Here is a 13,370-nt window from a genome sequence, read left to right on the forward strand (position 1 = left end):
TCTGCCAGCGTCGCTGGAGCCCTCTCCAGCGCCGCTGGGCGGCCCAGACCAGCAACTGACCTATTCACCTATTTAAGCCGAAACAACCCTCAAAATCCTAAGAGAGAGCCGATTCAGCAGTCCTAGCCGCCCATATTCAATCTTAGGTCAACTTTGCAAATTCTAAGGAGGTTTTGGAGCGTTTAATACCTTTTTTTTTTCATCCTCAACCTAGATCTACTCTTTCATTTTATTTTCAATTGGTAAACAATGTCTTTTATTTTTTCAGTTTTTGTTATTCCTTTAATAATGTCAGGCTAGTAGGCTAAATACTTATTTGGATCGATGTGATCATGTAGACGTATATTTATTTTACATTAATTGTTAGATATGCTGGAGTGTGTTTTACTGTTTATCGTAGATACATGTTTTACTAGATTTTCATATTATTACCAGTTCTAAATCTGCATTTTATTGATTTAACTCTGATGATCGGTCTATAATCATACACTAGAATTAATACATTAGGATGGAAAACACTAGTTGATCTATAACTAGTTGTAAAAGGTGATTTACTTGTAACCGAGAGATCCATAGCCGTAGTAATTAGGCTGAATATAACATGAAGGTTAATAATCTCAGGCGCCATCCAGTGACTTGGAAACGAGTACTGTGGTCACCGGAGATAATTATTATCTGGTCATCGCTTAAGAGTCGGGTAACTTAAAGATGAACTAGTAACACGAACTTTAGGTCATTAATGCTTAAACAATGAATCTAACGAGAAATTGTTTATAAAATAATGTGAGTCTAGGGACAACACTAGTAATTTAGGCAAAGTGAATCGAACGAGAATCTGAGCCGTGATTAAGTTTCCAACAGACTAGCAAGTAGGTAGAATGATATTTGGTCGTACCATGAGATCGGAGATGTCAAACAAGTATTTTAATTTAATTACTGTTATTCGCTTTTTCAAACTATTTTCAGACTTAGCCTCTCGCTGAATAAGCGGTTGCGGTTTCTATTTACTTTTCAGTTTTAATTAGTTTAATAGGAAATCGTGACAACTCCACAACCGCTAGAATTACACATATTATTAAATTAGGTAGTGCAAGCGTCCCTGCTCACTTAATTATACTACATTCATCGGGTTCTCTGCTCGTAAGTGTGTGTGTGTGTGTTTGGAATAATTACTTGTACAACTTATAAATTTAAAGCATAAAAAAACCTATATTTTTTAGAAAAAACTCGCTTGATTAAAAACTAATAACTTACTGTCTATATTGTAAATTCAAGTTTTATACAAATTTTAAAATACAATTACATAAACCTTAAGAAAACGACTCTGTTTTATGTAAAACGCTGCATTTATGGTTAGAAAACGACACTGACATATATAAATTTGAAGTGAAATGCCCAGTTTAGACACTTCAGCTAATACTTAGTGTTTTATGTAAAATGGCATCAAAAACGAGAATTTAGTCATTCCCCTGACATGAGTGTCATAGCACGTGTAATTCTCAAACAGTGTTTTGCTATCTACACACCGGCCAAATGCAGCGTTTTATGTAAAACGGGTATAAAACGGGAAGTTTTACATAAAACGACACGTTTTGGTAGTGTTTACTTCAAACAGTTCATGTGTTTAGATAGCCGTCTCTTTATTTATAGGATAACTTTGAATCCCCTAAGCTATTTAATGTTGCAATATGTTCAAATTCTAGTGGTCGTTGTGCACGAAAATGAATGTGAACAATGATGTTGTTTGTACTTTGTACCTTTGGTGCCCTATTTACGTGTGCTTACATATTTGTCCTACCATTTAAGTAGTTACATCTTTAATTATCATTATCAAATCTTTATTATTAAACTTAGAAAAATATCATATATATAGTGATAAGACTCATAAGTAGATATATAGTTTAATTGGAACATAATGAGTAATAAATTGATTACAAATTAAATATGGGCTTTTTGAGTAAATAAGTTTAATAATGCAATCGTATATAACTTACTTTATAACATGATTTACACTAGTATGCGATATGATACTGCGATAGGTGGTCATTAAGACTCGATGTTTTTGAAGGATGTCATAATTGAAACATGGTTTGTCTTTGTCACGATCTTACAGTTAGCTAGTTTTATTGGACTATGAACCCACGGTGATATAATTGTAACGTCTATCATTTTGTGATAGTAATATACATGAGTAAATTAAATACCCTCTCCCGAGTCGACCGAGTATTTAAAATAAACTTCTGATTCCCCACCTCGCCGAGTTGAGTACGGTTTAAGAGTTCTCCAACCTTGATACACACAAAATGATATGAAACCTAAATTTATTAACTAATCTAACGTATAGTTTTCAAGTTTGAATTATTATTATGTTATTGTATTTAAACATAACATTCATGTTTAAATATGAAGTTTGAAACATATTTTTAAAGTTTTATTACATGTAATTTCAAAAATACTTATGTTTGTATATAAAATCCAATCTGAGTTCTTCCCGAATCGAGTCTGATTCTCAAAAAACTCCTGACTCCCCCTTGCCGAATCGAGTTCGAGTCACTAGTTACCTTGGAAATTATCGGATTATAAATAGTACTCTTTTTTAATATTTTGACTACCATTATTTGTCACATACAGTTACAAAATTATCAATACTGATGTTAAAGAAAGTTAAAACTATAAAAGTACGTTATCTGATTATAAATACTCTTTTAATCTTAGGCAACAATATTCGGCCGATAATACGCCCCTTTATTCATAGCTGATAGCTACATAATAATATCTCAATGATGCACTTTAATTTAGTAGCCGAAATCCATGCATGTGGCAGAGTAAAAAGAAGGTAACTGAAAAAGGGTCCTAATGATACAACAACAGTGGAGACTACAACAATGTGGAATTAAATTCCATAGAAGGGGACAACACACATGCATCAAACTGATTATTAAATTAACCTGCAAAGTTGGTTGCCCTTTCTTTTTTCTTCTTTTATACAACCATATATTAATCCTTTTAGAAATAGATACTAGTATGTGTGACATACGATTGACTTTTTGCATAACGAAAATAAAATGAAAGTATATTTTCACATGCGAAACACAACGTACTTTAGATTTTTTTGATAAATAAAAACACCATTCTGATTTAGAATTAGATTATGGTTTATAAAAGTTTGGACTATTAATTAAACATGAAATTTAAAGAATACACATCACTCAAATAAAAAAGAAGATTGGATTCTAGTTATTAAAATTAGACATGATATTCCGGTATAAAATGAGAGGTATATATAACATCAAAGTGCATGACACACTCAGCAAGATCAATAATATATGACAGTTGACAAGCTTAATATGATAAGCTTAAGTAGCTAGTATAATAATGATGAAAACGAACATAAATAGATATATAGCTAGATTAAAAAAAAAGTGATGGCCGGCTTAGATTTAAAAAAAAAATCGTTTTAGTAATTAGTATTAGAAATAAGTATTGACAATATCGACCGAATTTGACAACCTTGTTTTAGATTGCCCAAAACACGTACATATACACAACGTATTTGTTTCCTTTTAACGGTGATATATATTATTAAAATCTAGAATTACAACGTACAAGAACGACAATTTTAGATCCGTCACGAAAACTTAATTTACTGTGAGAAATATAAAATGAGTGGAAACAAAAATACCTGTTACAGAAGGTCGATCAAGAGGTGTATTATTTGTATGTAACATATTTAAAAACATAATTGATTACGTAGAATAGAAAATACGTACAAATAGTATAAATACACCAATAATAAGCTGAGAGCATAATATAATAATTTTTGACAATTTCAAATTTTTAATGCACAAATTAACCAAATATAAGTATAATTAATACTCTTAGTTTTAAAACAAAAATAAAGGTATAAGAATATGATAACACCAAAAACTAATTTAACTAATTTTCTATCATATATCAAATACAAACCAATCATCAATTTATATTATACAAAAAAGTGTTAAATAAAAGGGATAAGTATATTGGAATGTAACAAACTTTGAACGAATGTATATAGTAGGAAATAACTAAAGTTGTGTTTATTGTATGTAAACAACTCGAAAATAATGTTTATTGTATATAAGAAAATGTATTCAACCAATTATAATCAGACTAGTGACACCTCTATATGGTTGTCACGTATGTTTTCTTACATACAATAAACATTTTTTAAAGTTATTTACATACAATACACCCAACTTTAGTTATTTTCTACTATAGACATTCGTTCAAAGTTTGTTACATTCCAAGATACTTATCCCTAAATAAAACAATAGATTCAAGAAACTGATGGATATTTTTAAAACAAAAAACTCAATTAAGTATTCACAAAATCTCAAAAGTATTAATTGAATTAATAATATCTTTGCAATTTCATCAACCAATTCCTTAACTGTCAGAAGTTGAAGAACACTCACAAGCGACCTCATCTACATCTCTCCGGTGGAAATTCCGGTGACATCCACAGGCGGCGCACGTGAATGCGCCTCTCGTACCTTCATCTCCGTTAGCCATGAACTCCCTGCAACCATCCACGGCGTACCGACCAATGCTAGCTGCATGGTTCTTTAAGCATTGTCCGTAATACACCGTCCGAATCACCGGTGCAGTAGTTGCAGTTTTGTTGGAGTTGTTTGTTTTCTTGATTACGACGTGTCGTTTCTTCATGGCTTTCATGATTTCTATCTCTAAAGAAATAATGTATGTTGAGATAATTGATATATACAAAAAGAGATGGATTAGTTGTTACTAAAAGCCCTAGTAATGAAGGGTAGGAAAAATGAGTAACCCACTAGGGGGAAAACTAAATGAAATTATGCAGTGGAGGACCATTATATATATAAGTATATATTGGCAGGAATATTATTGTAGTACTTCAATTCAAGGAGAGGTAAATAAACAGTAACGTAAGTACGCAAACCGAATGTAAATTGATTTAATTTCGTCCACGTGGGATTAGCGTATTTGATAAGTTTATGCTTCTTTGATAAAGTTCAGGTTCGATCAATTCATCATGACGTTTATAAATTTAGGAGAATTGAAGTTAGTTTATTTAATTATAAGAAAAGGACCCGTTTTTTCTATTATCGTGATTAAACTGATAAATAATGTCATTAAGTTAATAAATTTATCTTTTACGTACTTACGTAAAAGACTTTTTATTAAGTACTTAAGTACATACTTATTAAGTTATAAAACAAAGACTTTTTATTAATTTAAGGAATTAATTATATTTTGTTGTAAAATATATTATTTTTTAAACAAACAAGGCCTAAAAATGTTCGAATGTTTGCGGTCTAGAGTGAAAAAGATTGAAATAATTGATTCTGTTATTACTAATTTTTTTTTTTTGGTAAATATGCCTGTCACCCCTTAAATTTATAAAACCATAAAAAAAAAACGCATGCACATTAACTGAGTGTTTATGCGACTGTTTACAAGACCATGCATAAAGATGCAGACCCTATCAACTACTAACCTTCAACTAAAGGCATTAATCATACATAAACTAACGACTAGCAAACTAGCTAATCAGACACCAAATAAACATACTCAATTATGCTAAATTCAACATCCCTAAGGGTATTTTCCATGTTTCCAAGTGCTTCAAAACTTTGCTGTTATTCTTAAACTTCATCGATATAAGCTTCATATGAACAGTAGCAATTATGATTTCAGTGAGTTTGTGAACCGGTCTTTCCTCCTGTCTGAACAATCTTGCATTTCTTTCCTGCCAAATAAAATAAGAAGTGGCCGCTAATATGAGCTTCATAACAATAATATCAATAGTCTTTTTCTTTGATTCCGGAATGATAGCTGCAAGTATTGACTCCCAATCAATATGGACTGGTTGGTTACCCGTAAATCCACACACATCACTCCAAACCTGCGATGCATAAGAACATTCAAAAAATAAATGGTTATGGGAGTCCCTTTGTTGATTGCAGAGTGAGCACAAAAGAGGTTCATTCGAATTTGTATCCCATGATCTCAACAGATCTTGCGTCTTAAGCTTCCGCTTCACAACAAGCCATAGGTGAAATAGATGTTTCAGAATACAATAGAGAAACCAAACAACAAAGAACCATAGAACTTCCACACTCCTTGGCCGAATAGCCTCCCAACAATTTGCCACAGAAAAATCAATAAAACGGCCATCCCTATGTAACAACCGTCTTAGAAATATTCTTATTAAGTTCTTAACAACGTACAATTTTCATTAGAACGGCCGGACAGTTCAATTTGATTAAGTTCTTGACGTACTTTAGACCTCCATTATGTGCTTGCATGAAGGTCGATTTGATCTAAAATCTTGATTTATATGACGAGTTCATGATTATGTGCAATCAAATATTAAAGTTCGGTTCATAAACGTTCATGTTCATAAAAGTTCTAGTTCAAAATGTTCACAAATGGTCCTTGCATTTATGAAATCCATTAAATATGGGAAATGTATATATTGAAAAGATGAGAACCCTAGAGAGAGAAAACTATCACTATTCATCTTCTTCTTCTCTCTTCTTTCTCACTCTAAAACACATAGTGCAACCACATTTTCACACACTAAATTCAATCTTTGATTTTGTGTTGTTAAACCAAAAATCATTTGTACTTTTAGCATTCTTGTGATAATCAAAACGTGTTTCTGGAATCAAATCTCAGGTAACAACAACAAATTATGAGTTTTTGATCAAATTAAAAGTGAACTTTTCCAACTATATGTTCTTGATGATTTGGTCCAATTCTGATATGAAATCGTGTTAAAGATTAATGGATTTGTGTCTAAATGTGTTTAATAACATATATGTGAACAAATTTGGGTCATAACATGCTTTAATCTTCAAAACCCATTTTTGAAAAAGAAAGGAAACTTGTTCTTGATGTGCCACACCTATTTTATGTTATAGATGATCTTGAAATCGTTAAAAGTGTTAATGGTTGATGTTTATATGAAAATATGTACAAGTTCTATGTTCTAACTTGTCTCGGATTCGATCTAGATCTTTGTGTTTTGAGCTTATTCTTGTTTCAGCCGTGTTTGGCTCTTGAAACGATCCTGAGTAACGATCTTGAGCCCAAGATCGTTCTGGCCAGCTTCCTTGGCTCATTGTTCATGTTCGTTTGATCTTGTGTGGTGTTGTGGTGATGTTAGTACGTTAATGGGTAACCGATCCTTGGGATTGGTTTTGCTCAAACACTTGATCATGTCTTTGGAATGGGACGATCTTGTGCTAGGTTCAATAGAACGATCTTGTGCTAAGTCCAGTAGGACGATCTTGTTCAAATACTTAAGACGATCTTGAGTTCTTGTCCTCTAAAACGATCTTGTACCTTGTTCCTTAAAACGATCTTGTGAGACGATCTTGATCCTTGTACATTGAAACGATCTTGGAGAAACGATCTTGACCTTGAGGCATCTAAAACGATCCTAGCTAGACAACAAAACGATCTTGACATGTCCATTAAGACGATCTTGGCTTCAAAACCCTAAAACGATCTTATGTTCATCTTTTAACAACACGTACTTGTTCTTTAACGCACCACACTTGATCCTTATTCATCAAATCAGTCCTTGACAACATCATTACTTGATTAAACACATCTAAGGCTGATCATTAACATCTAAGCTAGATCATGGTTCGATCTAAGACAACATACAAAGTGCAAACCCTAATTAAGTACATTTAAGACGTGTTCTATCTTGATTATCAAAGTACGAGTTCTATGAGCAATTAAATTAAGTTCTAAGGACTAAAAGTTCATCATTAAAGACATGTTCAACTCATTAACACGATAAGTACTTAAGTGTGAGTTCAAAGACGTTCAGTTCGAGTCCAGTTCATGTACTTAAAGTTCATTTAAAACTCTTTTGAGTCAAAACGTTCAAAGATCTTCATAGGACCAAATCATCAGTTCACCAAGGATATTTCAGTTATTGAATAATCACATGAACTAATATACATACTTATTTATAATCTATGACATGTACTTAGGCATCCATCAAGACGTGCTTGGATTGCGATAGATATACTTATCTATCTTTGTGCTTGTTCTCTGTGCTAATACTACTCGTGCTTGTACCAGATCACTGTGAGTTCACTAATCCCCCTTTCGTACATTTGTTCAAAGTTCTTTATCGGGGACTAAAAAGCATGAAAACTATTTTCGTACTTATACATATGTGCGTGAACTATTTTACGTACTATATTACGAGCTTGATCTTGAACTACTTATGAAATGATTCTTAAACTGTTTGAAAGGAGTATTTAAGTCTTGAATGGGCAAGATCTTAAATACATTTATACTACTGTACTTGAATTTTATTATGTTCTAGTTCGTACATGTACTTGTTCAGTTCTTGTTCATTGCTATCAATTCATATCCCACAGTTCAGGGAATGAACCGTAGGTAATTATGGACAACGCTGTTTAGGGTAGACCCACCCTCATTCTCCACAGTTCAGGAGGATGCATATTACTTGTTCTTGTTCATGTCATTGTTCTGACATAGATCTTACTTGACGTACTTGAGCTATATGAGCATACTATTACATTAAGGTTCAGTTCTGGCCAATCGGTTTAGCAGTGAAAACTTATAACTAAAGTTATTATATGTTCTTGTTCTATTCATACTATTATAAAGTGCTTGTGTTCAAAGTGCAGTTCTTGACCTAGTTCTTACTATCATAAAGTACTTATGTTCAAAGTGCAGATCTTGACCTAGTCCTTATTATTATAAAGTACATTGGTTCGACGTACAAAACTTAGGATCTTGTTCTTATTATACATATATACGTATATGTAAACTAAAAGTACATTATGTGAATCTCACCAACTACTTTTGTAGTTGACCTTTTGAACTTACATGCTTTTCAGGCTAGGTTCATAGTTCTTTAGCATAGGAGTCTTCCTTTCTAAGCTCATACTTTTGGCGATTGTCGAGCGTACAAGTTCAGGAGCTATGAAGATCTTCCTTACTACATCAGTTCAAGTTCTGTTCTTAAAAGACAATTGTTAGTCTTCCAGATATTGACTATTCTAAGTTCATTTATGTTCTGTAATAACAATCGTACTTTTGTTCTTTAAATATAGTAATGGCTATGTTGGAACTTGTACTGTGTGCAATTGTGCTTATCTGTGCATCCCGTATATTCCGCTTTAGCGGGGTGTTACACCTATCCTTCCAAACCCATTTATTAGCCACATTATTAACCAAGGAAGGAGCAGCTAAATTCGGAAATTGATTACTCCATTCATTCGGCCAACTCCATGCTTCATTAGAAACAATGTTCCCAACACAAGCATTTAAAGTAAAACCAGCATTTGTAATCATCCCGGGCGAAAGAGACGTAATTAGCGGACTAAAGTCGCACCAATTATCATACCAAGCAGAAGTTGAACGTCCATTACCTACCTGAATCCAGAAGAAGCTCCGTAGTACAGGTCTAATTTGTAATATTTTATGCCAACTCCAAGTCATATTACCTCGACATGGGATTTCCCAAAATTTCTGTCCTTTGATCTTATACATGTGAATCCATTTGACCCACAAAGATTCCTTACAAGTTTACAAGTTACACACATGCACCGAGAGAAGAGCAATATTAAAATCATGCAAACTACGAATGCCCAATCCTCCTTCATTTTTCGATAAGCACACAACATCCCAAGCAACCTTAGATTTTCCTTTCTGCAAAGATCCTTGAGACCAGAGAAAGTTCCTTAAAACCTGTTCGATTTCCTTAATCACCCCGTCAGGTAACATAGACATTGTAGCCCAGTACACATGCATAGATGACAAGACAGATTGAACAAGTTGAAGCCTTCCCGCAAAGGACAAAAATTTATTTTTCCAATCAGATACACGATTTCTGACTCTTTCAATCAAGCCACAACAATCTCTATAAATTTGTAACATCCCCAACATTTTATGTCAACCATTGACCATGTCGTTAGTCAACGTTCTCCTTCCGTCGAATTTATACGTCTTAATAGTTAACATGTTATGTGATAATGACTACGGTCGTTATATATGATTAATGTGTCTATGTGTTAATGATTAACTTCATTAAATGTGTTCAAATGGAGAGTTTAATATGTCATATGACAAAGTAATATGTTAGTAAAGTGATTAATAATAATGATACGTATTCCCGACTGAGTTAAAGTGATGAAAAGTGTTCCCGTAAGAGTTTAAGGGGCAATAAGTGAAAGATATAAAGTACAAGGGTATAGATGTTAAGTTTTGGAAAGTTGGTCCAGCAGATTTAGGGCCATATCACGTTCCATAAACCCCATAATCAGATTGTAATCTCAAAAATAATTCTCCCTCAAGAACGCTAGAGCCTCTCTTCAAGTTTTGTGCGATTTTGGATCTATTCGGCGGTGATTTCTTCTAGGTTTTGATCCCTCAATCATTCGTACAGGTAATTCTTTATTCTAAGATCATAGGGTAATGGTCTTTAGTAGCTTTTATCCACCCATATCTGGTTGTGAGGGTTGGGTTGGTTTAATTGCAATCAGTTAATTGATTTCGAGTCATTCGGGTGATTAATCGGTTGTAAAATGATGGTAAATGATTCAAGGATTAATTGGTGTTTTCAATAAGTGATGGTGGTCTTATTTTAAGTGTATTTGATGTTCATAAGACCTGGAGATGTGTTAGAGTCGTTTGAGATGTGTTTGGTTCGGTTTTGGGGTTGTTTTTCACGACTGGTCGTCGTAACTCCCGTTACGGTTGTGTAACTCCCGTTAGCTGGTTAATTGCAATAACACCCCCACTGTAATTCCCGTTACAAATTTTCGTAACTCCCGTTATGCCTGTAACTCCCGTTAAAGTTTTCGTAACTCCCATTAGGGACTAATTTTGTTAATATTTTTAAACGATCATAACTTTTGAACCGTAACTCCGTTTTTGACGAATAAGCTATCCGCGGAATCGTGAGAGAGTCTACTTTCTAATGGTAATGCTTTTTAAAGCTGACGATGATGTCAAGTTTACAGAAAGGTTAATTTAGTGAGTGATTTCCATGTTCCGTCGAGTTATGTAAGCTCTAAAGTATTAAACGAACCTCCGATGCATCAAGTCTTGTCATGGGTGATATTTATAGGTATCTAGGCTTGAGTCATGACCATAAATAGTGGGTAATTGATAGCTCATTATGTCGTTTAATGATTATAGGTAGTCAGGAATACTTGCAAAGCTTGGTAACTTACGTTATCATTTGTTGTGTGCTTCTACGAGGTAAGATACACTACTTTGACACGCTAAGGGTTCAACATAAACATGGTTTTCATATAATAACTTCCCTAATGATAACTTGTTTGATTATGGGTATTTGGGGTTATACAGGAGGTGATATGGGCTATGGACACGACTATTGAAGCCTGAAATGCAGTCCCTATGATATGGAATGTAACGATATGTTATGAATTGCTATGCAATGATATGATATGTAATGATATGCTATGAAATGTTATATAATGATAAGAGATGTAATGATATGCAATGAAATGCTATGTAATGTTTTGAGATGATTTGAAGTGTGATATATGTTGATGATATGTGAAATGTGCATGACTTATTAAGTTGCCATGACACGTGCACGTTTAAGGGCCCAAACGTAAAGATGTATATATGTGATGATAGTTTAGGTTGTGTAAACACCTAAAATATATGTGATGTGAAATCGAGCTCGTAAATTTAACGTGAAAGTGTTAAGCTTAACCCGTACTTGCCCTAGCCCGGTTAAATGCGTTGATGTGGTTGCTTGGGTGGCTCCTTGCAACATGGTACAACGTGAAGAGTAATACGGGAGGTCTTACCAGCCCCATTGTCATTGAACATACGGATTACTCCTGGATTGACTTGTCATTCCTTAACGACATTGATGTACTACTGAATGGTGGTTCATCTAGTCGGGTGCGACTTATGTCACACTTAACGAGATGCATATGTTATATGAGATGCGTGACTTTTGTCACAATTATAAAGATGTTCAAATGTGATATGTGATGATGATGCAAAAGATGACTAGGCACATTTAGGATGACGCATCCTAATATGAATGATGTTGATGATATGATATGTAAGTGTGATGATATGTTTGATGATATGTGCCTTAACGACTTAATATGACTTTTATATAATGTTTTAAATGGACAAACGTTTTATAACTTATGTGTTATCTTACTTAGCTAATTCGTTAGCTAACACTTGCTCTTTTAAATGTGTTGTGTCCTTAGGTCCAACAATAGTGAGCAGGTAGATGTGAGAAGATGTGAGGCATGGGTAGATGATCTTAAAGCTAGCTATAGTTTACACATAGTGGCTGCTCGCTTTACACATTTGCTTTATGTTTAAATATTAATGACTTGTATTGATAATGTACTCGGTTGTTTAATGTTGGGCAACCGATGGATTTCCATTTAGACTTATTTTGATGATATGGCTAGTAACACCATTAATGAATAAACCAAACAGATTTTACTGGTTTGGACTTTTAAAGTTAATTCCGCTTCTTTAAACGCCGTTAGGCAAAAGTTTTTGGAAATCCTTATTTTTAAATGTTGGGTGTTACAAAATTAGTCTAGTAGACACCAAGGGAACTCCTAAGTATTTAACTGGAAGTGAGCCTTCCTCGAATGGTAGCACATTAAGGATAGATAACTTAACATGATTAAAAACATTACAGAAGAAAGTTGTGCTCTTAGGGATACTAGGAGCCAAACCTGATGCATGTTTGAATTCCTCAAGTGTCTCCATGATCATGTTTGCAGAATTCACATCAGCATGCAAAAAAATAAGTAAATCATCCGCAAAGCAGAGGTTGACAATATCCAAACCTTCACATTTAGGGTGATAGGGGAAATCAGCAGACTCACGAATCCGACGCCTTAGCATGAGTGTTAACACCTCAATAACTAAGGTAAACAGGTACGGGGATAAAGAATCCCCTTGCCTCAAGCCTCTTTTTCTAGCGAAGAAATTATGGAGTGAGCCGTTGATACTAAGTGAAAAGGATGATGTAGCCACACAAGTCATAATCCAATGTACCATCGTTCTATGGAATCCAAAATAAATAAGGATTTTCTTAAGGAAAACCCAATCCACCGTATCATATGCCTTTTGAATATCCACCTTAAGCGCACACCGTGGTATTCCTCTATCCAGATGATAATTGTGCAATAACTCTTGAGTAAGCAAAATATTGTCTGATATACTCCTACCTGGGATAAAGGCTGATTGATTTGAAGTAACCAAACCAGCTAGATCGCCCTTTATTCTATTTGCAATGATTTTTGTGATACATTTAAAGATGACATTGCATAATG

General features: G+C 33.8%; 2 protein-coding genes across 2 annotated transcripts; both read right to left on the reverse strand.

Annotated features, from left to right (window-relative positions):
- Positions 1-4,367: 4,367 nt before the first annotated feature.
- On the reverse strand, positions 4,368-4,879 carry LOC122608713 (mini zinc finger protein 2-like). The gene has a single exon (XM_043781809.1). It carries the CDS (start codon positions 4,711-4,713, stop codon positions 4,426-4,428), a length of 288 nt encoding a protein of 95 aa, XP_043637744.1. The 5' UTR covers positions 4,714-4,879; the 3' UTR covers positions 4,368-4,425.
- Positions 4,880-5,593: 714 nt separating this feature from the next.
- LOC122608979 lies at positions 5,594-9,963 on the reverse strand. Its single transcript, XM_043782044.1, has 3 exons — positions 9,625-9,963; positions 9,226-9,450; positions 5,594-5,923 (listed from the first exon to the last, which is right to left on the reverse strand). Exons 1-3 carry the CDS (start codon positions 9,961-9,963, stop codon positions 5,594-5,596), a joined length of 894 nt encoding a protein of 297 aa, XP_043637979.1.
- Between the last annotated feature and the right edge of the window lie 3,407 nt (positions 9,964-13,370).

The sequence above is a fragment of the Erigeron canadensis genome, chromosome 7, assembly GCF_010389155.1.
Source record: "Erigeron canadensis isolate Cc75 chromosome 7, C_canadensis_v1, whole genome shotgun sequence".
In the NCBI taxonomy this organism is placed as follows: domain Eukaryota; kingdom Viridiplantae; phylum Streptophyta; class Magnoliopsida; order Asterales; family Asteraceae; genus Erigeron; species Erigeron canadensis.

Bases quoted from the DNA above. Each gene is read 5' to 3' on its own strand.
- LOC122608713 (XM_043781809.1), bottom strand. From the start codon at position 4,713: ATGAAAGCCATGAAGAAACGACACGTCGTAATCAAGAAAACAAACAAC.
- LOC122608979 (XM_043782044.1), bottom strand. From the start codon at position 9,963: ATGTTGGGGATGTTACAAATTTATAGAGATTGTTGTGGCTTGATTGAA. The intron at 9,451-9,624 runs GTGCATGTGTGT...TTCTGGATTCAG, and splicing joins TTAATATTGCTCTTCTCTCG to GTAGGTAATGGACGTTCAAC. The intron at 5,924-9,225 runs GTTTGGAAGGAT...TATGCATCGCAG, and splicing joins ATAATGTGGCTAATAAATGG to GTTTGGAGTGATGTGTGTGG.